A 22434-nucleotide genomic window follows, 5' to 3' on the forward strand; every position below is an offset into this window, starting at 1 on the left:
CGAGATTTGCAGGGATTTAATCAAATTTTAAAGAAATGACAAATCAGAAAATCATTGATTTAAAAGAGACTGTCTACATCATGTTTAACAAGCTAAACAACACTTCTGGCTAATAAGCGTTTTAAAATAATGGGTTAATTATTTTACGTGTGAATATTTGTTTCGCAGCTCCCATTTCACCACGATATAATTTGCAGTTTCCGGACAAAGAATTAAAGGTACTCCCCGGCAACCACAAGTTCGTACATCTCTTTTTAAACTTAAACGGGCGGTTTAACCATTTTTATGTTCCATTTAACAACTTGGCCAAACGCATTTCGTGGTTAAAGTACTACTCATCTGGGGCCCGTCTCCTAAAACAGTGTGTGATATTTGATTTACAATTCAATATGTGCAGAATTATAATCGCTTAGCACCTCACTCCATAATAAGTTGATACGTGATTTATTTTATTTTAATCCTTCACATGTACTTTATTTGTAGGAACATAAATGTATATTGTGTATATAAATTATATCGTAACTTAAGTTTGTTGTAAGACTTTTGATTTTAAAGAGTCTTGGACTCCAAATCGATGACCGGTTAACATTTTTTATTATAATATTTTATTTTATGCTTTCCGGTGGTTTATAGAGAAATATCAGTGAAATAAAAGTGGTATTTCACTGTTTCAAACAGTGAAACATAACAGTGAAAAATATCGTTATTTTTCACTGTTTCAGTTAGATACTGGAACTACTTCCCCAATAACCCCATGGTGAGCCTCAATTGCAATTTTCATTCAAGGGAGACTAGTCTACTTGAACCTGAAACACACATTTACCTCCCTTAAACATAATTATTTCGTCTGCTGCTTAACTCTTTAACAACAATGGATGAATTGGAAAACAATGAAATAAATCTTCTTTTCTCAAATATCTTTGACTTTGATGACTTTTTTAATGAAATGAATGAACAAGATGATGACAGCGCTTCAAAATCACAAGAAATAACATCAGCAGCACCAACAGCAGGAGCAGCAACATCAGCCCCACCACCACTGGTAACAACACCAACAAGGAATTTCAGATCTGTAAGTGTGGATAGCTTTCTGCTTGAAAACGAAAATTTAAATACAAAAAAGTAAACCGACAATGACATCAGACTTTTCAAAACTTTCCTAAAAAGTCACAAAAATGAGGCAAGAAATATTGAAAATATACCTCCTCATGAATTGAACCCTCTGGTCTGCGAGTTTTTGTTGGGTGTGACTAAAAAAGATGGATCAGAGTATGAACCCACATCTTTGAGGGCATTTTTAAGCTCAATCGACAGGCATTTAAGGCACATGAACTACAAGCACTCTTTGATAAATGACCCTAAATTTGCCAAAGTGAGGGAAGTATTAAAAAGTAAACAAAAAGCTCTGAAAAAAGAAGGTTATGGAAATAAACCGCATCAAGCCCAGGCATTAACAAATGAACATATTGAAGCTTTGTACGCAGCTAAAACTCTGGGAGAATCAAGCCCAAGAGCTCTATTACACTCACTGTGGCTTATATGTACAACCCATTTTGGGATGAGAACCGGCAAGGAAATTCACACCCTATGCTGGGGTGATGTCAGCCTTGGAATCGATTTTGAAACTGGTGAAGAATTCATCACCTTCGACACTGAGCGTCAGACAAAAACACGTACTGGTGAAAATCCTAGGGATATAAGGTGATTTTCCTACTTTAATATATTTGTACACAAATCTGAATTGATAATTTTTTATTTATATAAAAACTGGTACTGTTTATAAAATATTTAAATGGAATTTTTCTTTAGTAAAAATAATACAAACATGGAGGATATTTGTTGGTTAAAACTTAAGGTAGAATATCGATTTTATTTCACAAGTGATCATATAAATTATTATTTTTACGAGTGGCGAAGCCACAATTGAAAAAATATATTTTATATTATCACAAGTGAATTTATAGACCTTTTTTTACAATATAATTCTTATTTGTATTATTAATATACAGTAGACTTCACTTTTGGTGGAATAGTATTTAATTTAAACAAAACATTTAATGCAACACACATTTTAACTATTCATAGGAAAGTCAAGCCACGGGCATATGCAGTTCCCGAACAACCTGACAGAGATCCGGTGCATCTCTACAAGCTATATGCCGACAAACGCCCTGTTGACATGATGACACAAGACAGCCCCTTCTTCTTAACTCCTGGCAACATGACACAGCAATGCTGGTTCAGGAAGTCTGCCATGGGAATAAACAAGCTATACAGCATAATGACCGAGATGAAAACAGATGCTGGTATTCAAGAGCCAAGAATCACCCCATACAGGTCAAAACCCCATGGCATATTATATACACTACTTTCATAACAAGACTAAAATATATAATAAAAATCACTTACCTCCCATTTAGTAAATAGGTGTTGTTTGTCCAATTTACATGCTACAACACTCAACATTTTAATTCATAAAATCTCCTGTACTCTACTAGTACTATTCCTCTACTTTCCGGGTTCCATTACATCCAGTACTTGACAGACCACCATGTATTTATTGAAGTGTTTCAAGAGCACACATAACAATTACAACTTATATCTTATGTAATATGTACGTGTACCGTTGAATATTGATTTTATTTTTACCATAGAAATAAACTTTTTTCAGTGCAAGAAAGCACTTGATTCAGAAGCTGAATGACGAGAATGTTCCTGCTCATCAAATAATACAGATTTCAGGGCACAGAAATATTAACAGCTTAAATAATTACAGCAGTTTGAACAAGGAACAGTCAAAAAATATTTCAAAAATACTTTCTCATTCAAACCAGTCAGTTGAAAAGCACAACCGCACAGCCACTGCCACTGCGTCAGCCACACCTGCATCAAGTGATTTTCCGATGGCCCGAGGATTTTTTGTCAACTCACATTTCCAGGGCAATGTAACATTTAATTTTCACAACTCTGAATCTTACATGGGCCTTTCCCAGACACAGAACGTAGTCAATCACCAGAGGCAATCTCCATCCCGTACACCGGCGGTAACCGCAGATTCCCCTGTACAGCGACACTACAAGCGAATCCGTCTTATTGCAGAGAGTGACAGTGATTGATATCGAAACCATTTAGCACAAAAACACTGTTGAAATATGTTTGCGTTCCTAGTTTAATCCAGTTATGTGTTATTAATGCAGCAAGTCGTAAAAGTGTTGTTCAACATGGCGAGCACTTTCGTAACTTTGAGATCAGTTGAATACACAAATTACTACGCCAGTATATGCAACACTATTAATTTCATAATAATTTAAATTAAACTATTGTTTGTAATAATATTGAATGTATAAAGTATGAAAAAGATATATGTTGAATAAAACATTGATTTTAATAGTAATACACTTTTTACAGATGTGAACTATTTTCTTGTGTAGTAAGTTCTTTGTGCGTTCTAAAAATTGAGGCACCCCACGGGGAAACTTAATGAGGCAAATTCGGAAAATTAACAAAACTACAAAAATAAGCATAAAATAAAAAGAAAATTTGTTGGTTTCGGTAGCATATCGAATTTAATTCACTCGTGATCATAGAAAAAAATATTTTCACTCGTGGCTACGCCACTCGTGAAAATATAAATTTCTATGATCACTCGTGAATTAAATTCGATATTCTACCGAAACCAACAAATATCCTCTATATATTATTTCTTAATTGTACATGCACTTGGATTGTACTTGTAATTTTGAAAGAACTTTCGTGTGGTTGTACTTAGATTCTAGTGTAGTGTCATTGAACACATGTCCTAAATTTCTGAAGTATATTAAAGATCTAAGTTAGGAGTATTCGTGGTCTTAGCTTTGAATTAAACGGGGCGCCGAATATACATGATAAAGTAATAAACTTGGCTCTGTTTTATCTTAAACTCTTAGAAAATAGGTTTTTATCCAATCCCTACAGCCGTAACAACCACGTTATAATATATATCGTGTAAGTGTTTATTATTATACATGTGATGTCCTATTATCAATAGCAGTGTCTACAGACGCATATAAAAGGCCGATTATGATAGTTATAATCTCTAAAATTAAGTTTATGAACCGGTATCTGGTATTGTCTCGTTCAAACTTTTAAATCCCGATGTTTGTCTGTGCAGGGTGGGTTGGACATATAGAAAACTGATGATAGAAAGTCGTCGCTATTTACATTGGTTGATAAAACGGTTAAACAAGTTTTAGTTTAAGTTTATTTAAGCTCATGTTGTACAATCATGTTATTTGCGCAACCTTTTTGGGGAACGCGTTTTAAAGGAATTAAATATCATATCATGTTATATGAGTTGTGTTTTTATTTAAGACTAAACGCGGCGCTTAAGATATGCCACATACTTTTGTTCTGAAGTGAATTAACTATATTGAAATATGATACAACAAATATTATAGAAACAGAAACGCACTTTGTCATTAATATTGTTTTTTCGATCAATTAAACTGCTAATAAATTACGTATTTCTTGTATGTTCATTACAGTGAAACAAATATAATGTAATGTAACGGGTTATAATGGGTATATTCAGTAAAATGTACATGCAATGTATTTTATTATTATGAGTTTATTTTATGAAAGGATAATAGGTATATTTCAGTAATATGTAACGAACAGAAAAATATAAGAATCGTGACTCGCAAAATGCATATAAACAATTAGTAGGTACATTAAGCGGGAAGAAGCGACATTCCGATGCGTTTTCCAGGTGTGAATACAAATTGGAGATGTCAAATTAAATGGAGACCCGCGAGTACAGAGGCGTAAAAGTCCGGTGGGACGATATGTCATCTGTCCATGAACGCCAAGATGCACACGTTTGACGCCCATTACTTGATGACAGGCGTGGGTCACGAATTAGGCGAGTACGTAACGAAATTGGTATAAATACCTCGTCAAAATATGCAGAAACAAACCTTGCCTTCTCGTAGGAAATATTCATTTTGAGTTATTTACCTTGATTTTGAAATTATTTGTTTTACTTCCACTAAGTACATTGACATTCGGACTTAGTAAATAATGTTTAAACTATGAGTACAATTTTGATGTTAGGAAATAGAGAAAAATAAAAGAAATAATTTTGAGACATCAGAGACTTGTTTTATTTTCACTAAGTACATTGACATCCGATTACGTGACAATAATTTCATATTTTACATTATGATCGATTGTGTCCGATTAAAAAATTCTGTATGTCACTGAAAATCATAACTTACAACAAAATATAAATTGTTTCAATTAATAATTTAATCGAAGGTTTGTATTGCAATGTGGGACGCTGGAGAGTAGAACAATAGACGTTATTCAATCGGTAAGACATGATATTAGTACATGCTATGTGATCAATAAGAAGAGAATACCAGTGATTTTCAATTCTATCATTTTGCTCTAGCGAAGTGGCAAATTCTGGGTGACAAATTTGTTATGACACTATGCAAATAAATTATCCGTGTAAAATTCAAAGCGTTCAACAGTAGTTAACAAAGGCTACAAATCAGTTAAATAATAAAATCAAGCGATGTTTAATAAATCCTATCGCGTCTGATACTGCATTATGTGGGGACATGCAGTGTATGTCTTATCACTCCAACTAGTCTAACGACAGTTGGGACTAATTGTCAAGTATATTTCCAATTCCATGATATTTGTGCTGTTTTTTTATCGTGTGCCGCGGGGTAACTACCGACTGAACACACATCCGACGGGAGTGGGAAATGAACCAGGGTCGCCGAGATTAGAAGGACGTGTACTTTCCACTGTAATAATCGGACATCCGTTTGAGTTTAAAAGATATCGAAGTTTCGTTCGCTGCCTGTGCTAATATTGACGTCTTGGCTTATGGCCCTATTCCACTACGAAAACAAGCCAACGATTCGCTACGATGTATCACATTTATTGAATCGGGAAGACTCGTGACAGTCTACGATTCATTTACGACACTGGTACGATTGAGTTACGATGAAGTCTTGCGAATAGGGTCGCAACTTCACTACGATGTGTAAGAATCTACTGCGACTGTACTACGAACAATGCAGATCGGTCACGACTAAGCTAGGACCTCACCGAACGTCAGTCAAATGTTCGCGCATATATGTTCATGTATGTTCTATAACTTATGTGGCCGTGACATGATTTTCATGAATCATGTCTTATATGTGTATCGAATTTAGACAAAAGGCACGAGGCAGTCAAGTCATCATCTGTCATTGTAAAAGTTAACACGTGGAACTCAAAAGGATAACGGCGGGTTATATGGCTTTCTTTGAGATTGTTGTTATTTATTACAATATTTTGGATACATGTCGATGTAGACATTATGAGTATATTTTAACGAATTGTTGTTGTGTATCTGCATATAAACATCTCTTTTGTCTAGTCTAAAACGGTAATCTTCAACCTTAATTGTTGTATCTTGATTGCGTTTAAAGCCTACAACTCTTTTATACACTCTTCAGTTGGATGCTTGGGTAAACCGCCACTTAATGTCTTATTAGAATATATCGAATACGATCTCAGAATAAGACTCTAACCCGGAACCTTCTTAACGCTAGACGGCTACAACGTGAAAAGACAAAATCGGTTGTTTGTTGACCGATAAACATTTCGGTCATTCATGCATGATGGTGCCATACAGTTGTTTATTTTTAAACGTCGATAATACAATATAATGTATTCGTCCAACAAGCAAAACATTGCATGTATTGTACTTCATTTGCAAATAGACGAATTCGGTTCGATTTTCGTTCATATATGTATACATGTATAATGTACTTATTATTACACCTTTTGTACACAGTGCCATTTAAAAATATTGTTTGTGCTACTGAATTATCACATAACTTGTTTCTCTACAGGATTTGCATTTGTAATCCTATTTCATAGTACCTACGCCCCATGAATCAATATTCCAAAATTAAAAGTTTATCAACAGTATAGGCTTCAAACAAAGATTCTTTGTATGATTTTTAATTAACTTCTTACTAAACAAATGTTAAAAACGCTTGTAAATAAATTTCATTTACCCTTTGGAAAGTCAAATTGTTTTCCTAAGAAGTGAGGGAAACATTACTCTCTGTAAAATATTTTCAAAAGTCTGTTCCCAAATGTCCTTAAAATATCTGTTGTATTACATCTATTCTTAAAAGTACGACATTCACTATTATAATAATAATAACAATTATAATCATCGTTCGGGATAACAATTTGACCTTTTACAAAATGTCAAAGAAATATATGTATCTTATGACACAATTACTATGATTATGATGCTGTTTTTCTTATTGCAGTCACGAAAACGTCGCCTTTAGCAGTACACTTCAAGTGAAGGAGTTTGACGTCATTAAAGATGCCAACTATTGGTTTAAAGACCTATTGGACAGAAGCGCCAGGCAATTCCCTGCCCTAAAGTTGCGAATCTGAGGTCACATAATCGCAAACCGGATAACATACTGTTGGTTGTTGTAATTAGTATACAAATGTCCGTTAAAAAACAAGAAGCAATACATGAATTTTAAAAAGAAAATTGGTGTGAACGTAAACACTGATAGTGTCCTAATGTTATGCAACAACAGAGCAAAATTGATATGATATGAGTGTCGCTCTGTGAAAACGGGGCTACTCAGGTACGATATTTTACGTTTTAACTGGATTTTCGGAATCTACAAATGTATCTTTCAATATTTAATAGATCCTTGTACAAACGCACGTATAACCGTATTCTTATGTTCTAATATTGTAGCAATAGGATATATAGGCTGTCTTGAATAAAGTTGTATATACGTTTAACTTTGCCTAAATGTTTAATTTAATGAAGTCAGTGTTATAAAAGCCGAGATAATGACATCTTGAAGACAGCACAAATTGGTATGAGCGTGTTAATAACTTTATTGCCAGGTGTTGTACACATAGAATGAAAATACAGCTGCACAGGCAGGAGAGAAATCTTATATTATACAATGTGGTATATATATGTGGAGAGGAATCAGTTGCAAAACAGTGAGATACAAAACAAATGTACAATACAAGATACGCATATCATTACAGCAGCACAAATATCATGGACAACTCTGGGGTCACCGCCTTGGAATGCTCAATTCAAAAGCACCGAGTGTTTAAACCGGTGTTAAGGAGATCCAAACTTCACACTTGTTCGAGAAGTATTCATTTACTATTGAAGTTTACATACATGTTAGCTTTATAGCATTGCACTTCAAATTGATTAGCATTAAGGGATAATGCAATTCTATTTCCTTACTATTTATCTACTAAAATGTTATATGCAAATCAGAACACAAGAACCATTACAATCAGTGCATTACGACATGAAACCAAAACGAGTATTAGCTACATAATTATTGTCTTTATTTAAAAAAGAGACATTGCATCATATTTTTATAGTTTGTGACATTAAGATCATTGCGCACAATTTGTGGTCGTATTGAGAAGGTGTATGAGGTGGTGTAAAAGATTAACATACACAGTTGAAATATGCATTGTTATGACACGCTTTTAAACATCATGGTGCTGGCAGCAATACCGTAGTTAGAGTCATAAGTCATGCCCTGTTGATCTTTTTGTCCTGGTCGGTAAAGTCCATTCAGATTGATGTAGTCATTGCAGCGATTGTACCACCAGCTCCCTTGATCCTTTACTGCACAGTTGTCCGACCAACGGTCAACGTCATGATCATACGTACTGAAGGCATTTCCGACCGGTTTCCCTGAAGAGCCTCCATCACTAAATGAGAGGGTTGTGTTGAGAACTGTATGATAAAACAAAACGACACAAATGTAAATATTTCAAACATATAATTATGTGAATCTAATTTGTAACTGTTGCATAGTTTTTTCGTGGTTGTATATAGTTTATTTAATTAAACAAGTATCTGTTTAACGATGTATTTGCTATCGAGCGCGCTTAATTAAAAAAACATATAAATAAATAATATATATATATATATATATATATATATATATATATATATATATATATGTATATATATATATATATATATATATATATATATATATATATATATATATATATATATATATATATATATATATATATATATATAATGTGTGATATAATCTAGGTATGATTTAATTAATGTTAAAATAATCAGATTGATATACATGTGAAACACGAGTGTATTAAGAAACCATAGTGTTTACAAACAATATTCGGTTTTCCTTAAGATATAAACCAATTTGAACAATACACTATACTACCTAATAATGCTGTACACATCTTATTATACCATTTAATTGTCTTATTTAAATATACAATGTACCGTTTTAAATTAAGTTCTGTAGTAAATAAAGGAAGTATCTTGTTACATTACGGTTTTAATGTCTAAACCGATTGATATGTTTATATATACTTTGTATTGTGTTTCTCATTACGATTGACCAGACATGTTTCGTAATTCGTTTAGAAGGACGGTAACTATGTGTGCAACAGATATATGCGCCATGTTGCTCGAGCATTGTCTTTAAAGCGGTACATTGGGTGCGAGTTTGAACTTGAACGGAATAATTGCCGTATGTTTAGCTTTCGGTCTTTCCGGAAATGTTTGCGATATATATTATCTAGATCTAGCATTAAATCAGGTTGATATGACTTGGTACAAACGTAAATCTTAATAAGACCAATTGTCGAGAACGAGAACCACATTGCTACTTCAGAATGTTTCATTTAGGTCAATGTCAAAATACAGTACTTAATTGTCAATAGAACAAATCCCGCAGCTTTATTTAATCTTCTTTAATATAAGTCACAGTATTAAATTAAAAGTTTCTTATTCCAATTTTATTATGCACATGTACCAATTCTTGAAATTTTGCAAGAAATATTATTTTATATTAAGTAGGTGAGTGCTGGGTAAGACAAGTCTTTGAAACAAGAATTATTTGAACGATTAAATCACTTACGACCACCGGACCTTATACGCGACCCAACGTATAGTGTGTAGTTCGTCCCGGGCTGAAGACTAAAGCCCCCGTACACATCGTATCCACTGCTTCCGTTCGAACGTACAATGTCCACACGGAGTTGGTAGGAACCATGCGATGTCATCTCGTAAATGTATTTAAGACCTAGAAGTGAGAGCATTGCAAACCTATTGATAGTATCAGAATTTATACCGGACATTACTTATTGAACGTTTATTTGTAAATGTTAACGCAAATCATCGAACAATAAAGTTATTATATTTCCTTATATGAAAGTGTTTAAAGCATAAGGATTTTGGTAAGGGAGGTCCGTCATAATTGTCCGTTGTTCGTCGTATCAATTTTCGATACATTCTCTTAAGCTCCATTTTGAAGTCTAGCAAAATTTTAAAGGTATGATTGTTTATTGTTTCGCATATTTAAAGAAATATTGATTATGTAGCTCAACACATGTCTTCAAAATCGTTTTAACAAAATACCTTTATCGTTATTTTAGGATAAAATCAATGGTCTGCACAATACATGTAAAAACAATACATGTAAAAACGGTAGCTATCATTAAATTTATATTTCAGAGCTTCAAATACGATTGTGACGCTCATAGGTAAATCTCTATATCTTCCAAGAAAATTATAAATGACCTCAAAGTCCTCAGTGAAAATGATAACTTGTGTACATTTAACTCAGGTAAGAACTTAACGTCAATCATGCGTCTGTTGTTGAATGTTTAATATTATATGCAAGATGTGTCCATTGTGAATTGTATTGCATATATATGAAGAAAAACATACAATCTAAAAACATCATCAAACCGTTGCCACAAATTGCTATGCGTATATCAGAACGTATTGTTCAAAGCCAATCTTACATACCCAGCCAGTGTTCTGCGTAAACAGTTCCGAAGCCCTTTTCATAGTAACTAAAGTTCCGATACAAATCTTCACTGCCATTGAACCGCTTTTGAAAGACCTACAAAACACCCCAATCGGGAATGAAAATCATATACTAAAAAGGAATTGAAAATATAAATGAATACAGCAGGTTGCAATGAACACTCCCTACATTATAGAATAATGACATGGTAAAGTGATTATATCCACAACATGTATATGTAGTGAGTTTTTCCTAAATGCAATATCACTTTATAAACAACCTCTAATTTCCACTTTCGTTTTATTATTGATTATGACTTCATCATTAAATAGTTCAATTTTAGTAGTTTAAACATCGTATATCCGTGTTTATATCCGCCGTAATGGTCTATCTGGAAGTTAAAAGATTGACCATTCACACGTGAGTTATTGTACTTTCACGGCCGTTGATCACGTGCGCCGCCTCTTTTTGAGATGCATTGATACATAGGCCAATGCTTATTATCATGCCACAACTAATAAAGGTTCTCACGTTTTTAAATGGGCTGTTTTGAAACGGGTTGAGAATGTATGTTTCTGTACATTTTTGGTTGAATTCTTTTTTATTGAATTGCACTACATTGCCCGACTTTAAAAATAATGCAAAATATGTTGAAAAAACATATATAACCTAATCACTCTGTAAAATTATCCATGAAATTTCAAAACATCCGGGCCCGAGCGCCACCTCTGAAGTTGCTTTGGCTCATTTATTAATGCATCTCAAAAAGAGGTTGTGCGCTTGATTAACGGCCGTGACTTTACCATGATCAAAATATTTGGATACTTCAAGCATACAGTTTGTCAATAACAAAATATCGATGCATTACTCGTGATACTTCATTCTGATAGGAGCTGAACTTTAAACGGACTTGGTCAGAGATCATGTTATTTAAGTGCATGCCATTGAATAAATAAAAGCTAAAACAACAATTATTGGGCTCATTTGCAATAATAATAAGATCATGGGCTCATTTGCAATAATAAAAAGATCAATACAATAAATTGAATATCTTTATGGCCGGATTTCGAAAAAGTTTGTCTATAAATGATTTTTATTTTTATACCTTTAACGCACGCATCCGTATCCACTCGGCGATTGGGCCTTGTATAAAGAGCTTTCCAAAGGCATGCTCGGCATAAATTACATTACATATGATAATGATACAGACCTGGAGGCGCTATTAACCTTTACCTTTAAGTATTGAAACGGTCCTTCATTCCACGCGTGTACATATGGTGAACATATGTAGTAAATTGTTTTCAAATGCATGATGGATGCTTATTAACTGTACAAAGACTCTATTATGACAAAATTTGACATTTAACCTCTAAATGTAACTTTGATTTTGAGCAAGTGAGACGGGTCTTACACGCGACAAGCCATCTCATGGTGAACATGCGTGGAAAGTAAAATTATAATTGCATTTTGAATAATAATGTTACCGTCCGAAAAAGCTGAATGTCCAAAATCTACCCTTTCTCCCTGCTTTATTATGCTCAAATTCGACATTTAAACTCTAAGGGTGACTTTCAAACCTGCAAAGTTCGACCTTGAATTTCTGCTGGCGACTCGGTTATCACGCTCGAAACGGCGTCTTATATATATATATATATCGAGTTAATTTCGAGACACGAGCTCAACAATATCCTTTTTTAAGCTCACATCTCCCTTGTTTAAACAAATAGCATAATTAAAATCTGAATGTGCATAATATCAAAATATCACACCAATATCACACGTTTGTCAATAATAGGAAAGAATACATCAATAAAGAAACAATACTTTTCAAGTAAAGCGTGACACCAAAATACGACTGAGAGACTAATGTACCGAAATTTGTGAATCCATCCCCATTCTTAAATTGCAGCCACACTTACTTTTTTTCTACACTACACATACACGTTATTCAAACTTAAGAGTAATTGCGAGATCAACCGTGGAGTTAAAGAAAAGTTGAAAACATTAGGAATATACATGTATATTCTTGAGCAGAAAAACATGCAAAGGGACATCATTATGCCAAACTACGTTGCCATCAAAATTCCTTCACAGTCATCAGCTCATAAATGTTATCCACCTGTAAAATTGTGAGCGAGATACACACAATTGTTAAAGACGAGTTAAACACACAATCTTTAAGAGGCTAAATATTATAATGTGGAAACACATACACAGGACCATAATTCTGCTAAAACTCGTCGCATCCGAAATTCCTTTCTTAAGGGTCATAAACACATTATGATCATTTAACTGTGAAAGTTTAGGCAAGATCCCTTTTTGAGTTAAAACGGCGTTCAAAATACAAGCTTCGGAACGCACATAAGTACGACAAATGCAATGCTTAATATCCTTATTTTGCTAAAAGGGCCATAATTTCATTAATATGTTAAGTGAAGCATCATCTTCATTATCAGGAGGTCATTATTATCATTACAAGAACGTACTTGATTTTAGACAGCTTACCAAATGGCATACATTTATAAATTGACAAAGAAAAAACAAGTAACTGCAACAGACTGAACTCAACACCTTAGAGTTAATACACATCATAGCATTTGGGATTAAAAACAGGTTTAATGTCAACCAAAGCTCAATTTGTGCCAAAATAAATTAATAAAACAATCGAGTGTAAATCATTGTTAAACCAAAACATCACAATTCAAATAAAACTTCGCTAGGAGAGAATATATTTCGATTAAATTACAATTAGCAACTGAAGGTTGAGATGCTACCTAGAGCACGATGAAAGAACAACAGTTGTCAGATACACCTCGTCATCTATTGTTGACCGTAAAAAGCCATTACTACACAACTATAAAACATGTGTTTTTGTTAACCTGAGGTAAATCTCATACGCTATGTTGCAGTCTGGATGTATAAAAAAATTAATATTCTCAATTGCAACTGTAAAAACTTGTAACACTATTAAATATTGCTCTTCCAACTACGACACTAAAACTGTAAAATCGATTCGATTATTTTATGCCGTTATCAACTGAGCAATATAACCGATGACCATAATTAAATCTCAAGACATGAAAGGTACTCATGTAAAAAATTGAAACTTCATCTTTGAAAAGTCAAAATAGAATAGGTACAGAACACTGAACAAGCGTATATAAGTATTGATCATATTATCTCCTTCCGATAAGACATATGGTACCATATGACAACAGTTATTATTTGCATCCATTTGCACTCATTTAGACATATTTACTTTTGTCAAACCAGTTTGATATAGTTATTGTAGATAAACGGTCGTTTTAATTTCAATAATTTACCAAATTTTAAAGAAACATTGTATTTAGGGAACAAAAGAATTGGTTTTTAAAGAAACTACAGTTATGTATTCTTGTTTAAAATAGATTGTATTGGAAGAGATACACAACGTTCTAATCAAAACGTAAATGAAACTATCGCTCTTCTATGTAGTGTTAGTAGACCTTAAAATCAATTAGATTATGTTTAAAACACAACAGCGTTACAGCTGCTAGACAGCCAAAATTAAATAGACACAATTTGCAAAGATTAAAAAATTCAAAACTAAAACCAGTTACCATGCTGGTCAAAATGTTTGTACAGGTTTTATTTCTTTTAAGAGCAGTATATTTTTAAGTACGGCACGAGACACGAGCTAAACAATGTCCCTTTTAAAAGCCCAATATCCCCCTTTTGTAAACAAAATAACATAATTAAAACATGCAGTGGCATAAGATCACACGTTTGTCAATGATTTGAAACAATTCATAAATAAAGAAGCAATAATAAGTTTCGCGATGCACCAAAATACGACTGAGGGACAAATGACTGACATTTTTTAATCAATCCCAATTCTTCCAAAAATAAGGTTATACATATACCACAGCATAACACATTGTTTAAACACAAATTATTGAGTGTTTATCAAACTAAATTTAAGCCTATTTTAAGCGTTATACAATTATTAATATCAGCAATTCAATTGATTACTGTTATATGTATGTGCGAATATACTTTTATCATATGCACATGTGAGCTGAGGACACAGATGCCCCAACATTCCGCTTCGGCTTCAAAATTAGAAAATTTTGAAAATCGCAAGTTGCAGAAATTCATGTGATTATTGTGAACGTAAAGATTAATCAAACCTACAGTTATAGGGTTCGATTTTGCGTGAGTTCGCCAATACTAAATACAGATATATGGAGTCCTTTCGTGAAGTCGCATGATTGCGGTTTGTGCCAACAAGCTATAACTTAAGAACATTTAATACTTAATGACTTTTATCGGCGTACTTTTGTCGTTATAAAAAATTTGCTATAACAAAATACTCGAAGGTCAACAGCGCAAAATAATGGGCAAAGGAATGTACATGCATCTGTTTTGACCTTGTGACTAAAACGTACGTGTAGTGGACGACAGGCTCTCTCACTATGTCGTTTTTGAGCGTTTGCGCTTTCGAAGGTCGCCAACACGCCGCCATGACAAAACGAAAATAGATGTTTTTGAATGAGTTGACTTATTTTTCATAATATCAATGCCTGCTCCATCCCCTACCAGTAAACACTCCTTGTGTGATTTTAAAGGTGAATATGTTTAGTTGAATAGTCAAGATTTCTAAACATGTTATGTTTTACAAACAACGTTATCTTTCCATACATGTAAGGTATTGTTTTTTTAAAGTAGTGCGGTCGGGTTGACAATTGACATCACATATGAAAAGCGCTATATATGAAAAACATGGATTTTGTGCATGTTGAACCCAACAAGGCAACAACATGCCATGAAGATATAACATAAAATTAGCCACTGCACTATTACGATCGTTCGTGAATCAAAATTATTGTATGTATGAAACAAGTCGACGATCTTTCTTCATAAATCTCCACGTCACATTACAGCCTTGGTGTGAAATTATTAACATGGTGATATTGTATTTTAGATAAGAATGATACTACCGTCCAGCCTCCCCCATCCATTTCCATGTCGCAGAGCACCTGTACCTTGGTGTGAGTGACAGGGGTGATGATGGTGTACACACCGCTTAGCTTTGTGGAATCTCTGTTTAGTAGCTCGATGCAGTCTTTTACTGAGCAACAACAACAAACATATAACATTATTTTGTATTCATTGTATTCAAAATGTTATTCTGAACTCTGTAAAAGACAGCTTAGTAGCACTTCATCAACATTACCATATTGCATTGTAATACCAAAGTAAAGCATAAGTTAATTTGTTCTAGCATATGTCTTTATACAATTGGAATTTATATTTGCAATAACAATTGTTGTAATGTTAGATTAATACCTTTTGATTAGTTAATGATTAATACAAACATGATAAAACATCTATGTCATAATTGATACGTTTGTTGCAATATTTATACAAGAGCACCGCCTTGTGGGTGCAGACCGCTCATCTATTTTTCTTTTTAAAGGTGAAGGGAACTATCTCAATACTTCAATAAAAAAAAAGAAGGATGGGTGGGGTGGAGAGGGGTGTTTAGTGTGGGGGTGTGGTCATTTATTACATTATCTTCCAAAAATGTAATTATTTGACCTTGAGAGTCAATGCCATTCAAAGGTCAAGGTAAAATTACACTTGCCAGGTGCAGTACCCTCATTATAGTATGAAAGTATTTGAAGTTTGAAAGCAATAGCCTTGATACTTTAGAAGTAAAGTGGATGTAAACACAAAATTTAACCATATATTCAAAGTTACTAAGTAAAAAAAGGGCCATAATTCCGTCCAAATGACAACCAGATTTATGCAACTTGTTCTGTACAGTCCCCTTATGATAGTTTGTGAGTGTTCCAAGTCTGAAAGCAATAGCTATGATACTTTAGGAGTAAAGCAGCCCAAAAGACAAAACTTAACCAAATTTTCAATTTTCTAAGTACAAAGGGGCCATAATTCTGTCAAAATGCCAGTCAGAGGTACATAACTTTGCCTGCACAATCCACTTATGATAGTAAGTAAGTGTCGCTAGTATGAAAGCAATAGCTTTGATACTTTAGGAATAAAGTGGACCTAAACACAAAACTTAACCAAATTTTCAATTTTCTAAGTATAAAAAGGGCACATTATTCTGTCAAAATGCACTCCAGAGTTATCTAACTTTGCCTACACAGTCCCCTAATGAAAGTAAGTACGTGTACCAAGTTTGAATGCAATAGGTTTGATGCTTTATGAGAAAAGTGGACCTTAACACAAAACTTAACCAAATTTTCAATTTTCTAAGTATAAAAGGGGCACATAATTCTGGAAAAATGCACGCCAGAGTTATCTTACTTTGCCTTCCCAGTCCCCTCATGATAGTAAGTAAGTGTACCAAGTTTGGATGCAATAGCTTTGATACTTTATGAGAAAAGTGGACCTAAACACAAAACTTAACCGGACGCCGACGCTGACGCCGACGCAGACGCCGACGCCAAGGTGATGACAATAGCTCTTTTTTTTTTCAAGAAATAGATGAGCTAAAAATGGAATACTTTTTATCATAAAAGCACTGGTACTTTAATAAAGAGTAAAATGACCATTGACGATATATTGGCTGCCGGGGCTAAAGATTGGAACAGAGCATCGGTAAGCAAGTAAAGCGGGCAGGTATTAATGTTATTAATTCCCATTCTTTTTTATATAATGTATATGTATAACTTTTTGTTGTGAAGTTAATTTCTTAGCCTTTTTTGATATTTGTAATAAGCAAAACTAAAGCGATATTTGTGTCCAGCAAGTTCTAGTTGCAAATTAAATTTACTCCTAGCACATTTAATCAATCCCAAAACGGTAGCTTTTGTTGCTGTCAAAGTCGGTATGTTAATTTCAGGAATGCAGTTGTAATTTTTTTAGTAAAGATATACTTTTTAAGTTGTAAATGCTTTTACAAAATTATGATATGACCTTTTCGACAACTGGTGGAAATATAATTGGCAATGGTCATGAAATCAAACATTGACTACTTTACGAACAAATATTTAACATGCATTTATGATACCTTGAACACATTCCGTTATGTTCGTCCATCGACCATTTTGACATCGGCTGACTACGACACTGATGTCTCGAGGACTGTATCCGGGATTGCAAGTCAAATTTCTAGTTGCACCTTCGAACAGAGTGTCTCCTTCAATTTTCCCGTTGTTGATGTTCTCAAAAGTAGGGCACACTACAACGGAACAATTTTCAAAGACAGCGAATAAAAAAAATCAAAAGACGGCAATTATCTAGAACTGTGCCTTAATTGGAATGTGCGTTGAAATATTTTAGAAATGAATAGTTTATCATAAAGACACAGACAATTTAACCAATAGTAAAATGACCATGTAAGCGGCATAAAGGGCTTAGGTTAATGTAGGGAACAGAGCATCGGTATGCTATTTAGGCCGAATGGTATTATTTGAATGTATTTATGGTCGGCATTTGATATATAATTAAAATGTTTTCACTATTTTGTAGGAACCCTTTTATAGGCTTGTGTGAACTATGTACACAAGGAATAGGCTGATGCGAAATTTGTCTCAAGCAGTTTCTAGTTTCGTAATAAACAACGCGTTGCGCATTTACTCAACCCCTTAACGGTATCTTTTGTTCCTGTCAAAATCAGTGTTTACTTTAATGAATGTAAAGGTTTAATAATTTGCGTAACGATATAATATTTAAGTTGCAAATGCTTTTAGAAGATTATGATCGGACCTTTTCATCAAATTGTGGAAATTTACTTGGTCATGGTGAAGGGAATTCAAATCAAAAATTCACTTTCATAAAATAAAAAATCTAACATTCACAAATGATACCTATAGCACACTCCGTAATTTTCGTCCATTGGCTATTTTTACATTGGCTCACAACGTTATTTCTGTCTCGATGACTGTATCCGGGGTGGCAGGTCAAATTCTTAGTGGCACCTTCAAGTAGAGATTCTCCAACCACTTTCCCGTTCTTTTTGTTCTCGAACGGAGGGCACACTATAACGGAACAGTTTCCATAGACAGCACAGTTTTGTTTAAAAGTTTAATGGCACCGATTTCAAACATATTCCTATATTAAGACATGTTCAGCCATATTATAATTTGAATACTTTTATTTACACAACCACAAACAAAAATAATCATTCAATGTGTGTTAACAATGAAGGGTGGTGTGGGTTACATAATATTAGTAGCTATTACAGAGGACCAATATTGTATATGCAATCGTTTTCAGTAAAGTTTATGTTATGTGTATGTTCTAAATCTCTGTTTTAAGTTAATTTCTTAATCTTATTTAGCATATGTAAAGAGTACAAATGGATAAACAGAATTGGGCGTGGGTCTCAAGCACTAAACACTACTGGTATGTTGTCACAATATGGTCTTCATTATTTCCGAAATAATCTAGTCATTAATTCTTCTTCTTTTATGACACGATTTAAACGTATAATATAAATTACTTTCAAATTATTGCAACATGCATGTGTGTATGTATTGTTTAACATGTTTATAACTATAATGGGAATATGTACCTTTGTACTGGAGACAAATACTTGTATTTATTGAATATTTACATATTTACAATGTGAATGAGTTGATATAATGATAATTAGTTGGGATATACTGATCGATTATATAAACATTTCGGAACGTTGAATATTAGTTCATTTATAATGTTTATTTGTAAAATATGTCGTTGTATTCGACTATTGGAATTTTAACATCTGGCTATTGCTATTTGGTTTCACGAGGACTGTAGCATCCTTTGAAGGTCAATTATGTAGTGTTTGTTTACGCAGTTAAAGAGTCGGTTGGAATCACCTTTCAAAGAACATGTGCATTACCTTTATACTGTACCATTAGATAACGCTGGTACATGTGTGATCAAAAACAATATCTTAATATATCAATATCTGTGAGCCGTTGTTTGTAGCTTGATTGGTTAGATGTTACTGAAAACGGCCGCTGCAAAATTTTGTATTTCAGCATATAAATGGACAACCTGTTTGCCATATATATATATATATATAGTTGTATTGCAAAGAGCTAAAATACCACAAAACATTTACCGAATGTATTTTACTTGCTTAATAAATGAAATATACCATCTGTACGACACATTTCTGAAAATCCTGACGATAACTCACATTTTTGCGAAGTTTTTGTAGAATCACATGGAGTCTGGTCACCACATTTTTTCGTGACCTTTTTTGATAAAAAACACAAATGTTAATATTTAAATTAAAATTATCATAATAAAACACATACACAAGTATGTATTTCAATTTCATACATTTACACTTTTTAATGAACCATTAAAATTAAAGTCAACGCTTTCACTATTTTTATTAGTTAGCAACGCAGTACTACAGACAATTATTAAAACAATGTATAGCAATCGTTTCTATGACTTATTGCTTAAACGATGTGGCATCACGATTACTTAAAATATAGGAAACAGTAAACAACGAATTAATTTATTGAAAAACAAAAGATGTGTTCGTCAGAAACACAATGCCCCCTATTGCGCCGCTTTGAATTTTTTTTTAACCTTTGACCTTGAAGGATGACCTTGACCTTGAACTTCCACCACTCAAAATGTGCAGCTTCATGAGAACGCCGCTTTGAAAAAAAATGTGTTTCGACTATTGACCTTGAAGTGACCTTTACCTTGAACTTCCACCACTCAAAATGTACAGCTTCATGGTAACGCCGCTTTGAAAAAAAAATACTTTTGACCTTGAAGGATAACCTTAACCTTGAAGGATGACCTTGACCTTGAACTTCCACCACTCAAAATGTGCAGCTTCTGTGAACGACGCTTTGAATTATTTTTTTTGACCTTTGACTTTGAAGGATGACATTGACCTTGAACTTCCACCACTCAAAATGTGCAGTTTCATGAGATACATATGCATGCAAAATATCAAGCTGCTATATTCAATATTAAAAAAGTTATGGCCAATGTTAAAGTTTTCGGACGGACAAACGCCATATATTTGACATTTGACCTCGAAGGATGACCTTGACCTTCACCTTTCACCACTCAAAATGTTCAGCTCCATGAGGTACACACGCATGCCACATATCACGTTTCTATCTTCAATAATGCAAAAGTTATGGCAAACGTTAAAGCTTTTTTTCGGACAGACGGACAGACTGACATACACACATACTGACATACTGACATACTGACTGATGGACAGTTCAACAGCATTTATGCCACCCGGGGCATAAAAAATTACTAATATATAGTATATATATACTGGGGTATACCGGGGGCATAAAAAATTACTTATTTTAATATTATTTTAATATAGAAATAATAGTAATGTTTAACATCATCATGTAATTGTTATCTTCGTTGATTAATTATTTAAAAAAAAATCAGTGATTATTAATTGATTATTCAACATAAATCGATTAAAAATGATTAAATTAGTATATAACATTTTATTGATCGGTGTCAGATGATTTACAAACATTGGATTGTTATTATTTGTTAAAATGTAATCAACATTTTAAATAATTACGAAAAAGAATATTTTGTAGTAATTGTTAAGATTGGCAAAAGAGATTTGTAATCCATCAATACTTCCAGACATACTGGTATTGCTGGTTGCAAAAAGTAATCAAAGTGGCTTGTGGTACATTTAACTGTACATTTATATCAAAAGATAAATAAATTTCAAACTGCTACATAACTTCCATTAGATAACTGTGCAGTCTTGGCTACAAAGCTAGAGGAATATGAATCGTAAGTTTCATTTGGAGGCATACCTGAAGATTAACTGAAACTGTTTGAAGCATTACAACTTATGGAAAATATGCTAAATTTGAATACCCCGGAGTTTATGATTAATCCTAACCTAGTGGGTTAAAGATAATTTACTTCATGAACTTTTATACCTATATACCGGTGCTGAAAAGGCTGGTCTATTAGCCAATTTTCTAAAAATATCATAATTGTTTGGAAATGATGTGAGCTGCGGCAAAGTTTTTACAAATTACCAAATCATATTCGGTCCTCCAATTATTCCTAGAAACATTTATTATGGAAATTAGACGAAAAACTGTGTAGTTCTCATCATATAGCTCAATTCACAAGGGGAATATAATTTCATTAAAGAAAGTGATCGACTTCAAACATCGGTAAATGAAACTTTGAAGACCAATTTATTGATCTACAAAATGACATAGAAAATGTACGGTAATAATAATTAAAAGGGGCTCTTATTCGTTATATAGCTAAATTGATAGAAGATGGGGAAAACCATTTACATTCTTGTCCTAACTTGAATCGAACCGTTATGGCTGAATGGGTCAAGTTCCCCACGGGGACTACTTCCCCGAACCCTGGGTACTTTGAAGTATACTTCACCGTACACCTATTTTCAAATAATACTTTTGGGTACCCCGGTATACTTACAGGTACTCCATCTTTCCTAATAAAAAAATTCGTACCCAAAATTTGTCATACCCATTTTTTCCAGCCCTAAAGATATCCGGATTTAAAACATGAATTACGACCCCAAAATGAAATATTTTTAAACTGTTTGTCCTGGATATTAAACGGT

The 22434-nt window shown here is 33.5% G+C and overlaps 2 protein-coding genes across 2 annotated transcripts; one reads left to right on the forward strand and one right to left on the reverse strand.

Moving 5' to 3' along the window:
• The first annotated feature begins 609 nt into the window (after positions 1-609).
• Positions 610-3388, forward strand: LOC127844662 (uncharacterized). The gene is made up of 3 exons (XM_052375062.1): positions 610-1701; positions 2086-2337; positions 2672-3388. The coding sequence occupies exons 1-3, from the start codon at positions 1328-1330 to the stop codon at positions 3114-3116; spliced, it is 1071 nt and encodes a 356-aa protein (XP_052231022.1). The 5' UTR covers positions 610-1327; the 3' UTR covers positions 3117-3388.
• Positions 3389-8534: 5146 nt separating this feature from the next.
• On the reverse strand, positions 8535-19717 carry LOC127846214 (microfibril-associated glycoprotein 4-like). The gene is made up of 7 exons (XM_052377386.1): positions 19702-19717; positions 18725-18853; positions 17884-18054; positions 15845-15975; positions 10865-10961; positions 9972-10136; positions 8535-8800 (listed from the first exon to the last, which is right to left on the reverse strand). Exons 1-7 carry the CDS (start codon positions 19715-19717, stop codon positions 8535-8537), a joined length of 975 nt encoding a protein of 324 aa, XP_052233346.1.
• Between the last annotated feature and the right edge of the window lie 2717 nt (positions 19718-22434).

Source organism: Dreissena polymorpha, chromosome 9 (genome assembly GCF_020536995.1).
Source record: "Dreissena polymorpha isolate Duluth1 chromosome 9, UMN_Dpol_1.0, whole genome shotgun sequence".
In the NCBI taxonomy this organism is placed as follows: domain Eukaryota; kingdom Metazoa; phylum Mollusca; class Bivalvia; order Myida; family Dreissenidae; genus Dreissena; species Dreissena polymorpha.

Coding starts and splice junctions, on each gene's coding strand:
- LOC127844662 (XM_052375062.1), top strand. CDS start 1,328: ATGAACTACAAGCACTCTTTGATAAATGACCCTAAATTTGCCAAAGTG. Junction 1,702..2,085: donor GAAAATCCTAGGGATATAAG/GTGATTTTCCTA, acceptor AACTATTCATAG/GAAAGTCAAGCCACGGGCAT. Junction 2,338..2,671: donor CCAAGAATCACCCCATACAG/GTCAAAACCCCA, acceptor AACTTTTTTCAG/TGCAAGAAAGCACTTGATTC.
- LOC127846214 (XM_052377386.1), bottom strand. Junction 10,962..15,844: donor TGGATGGGGGAGGCTGGACG/GTAGTATCATTC, acceptor GGTGTTTTGTAG/GTCTTTCAAAAGCGGTTCAA. Junction 8,801..9,971: donor GCGTATAAGGTCCGGTGGTC/GTAAGTGATTTA, acceptor TTTATCATACAG/TTCTCAACACAACCCTCTCA.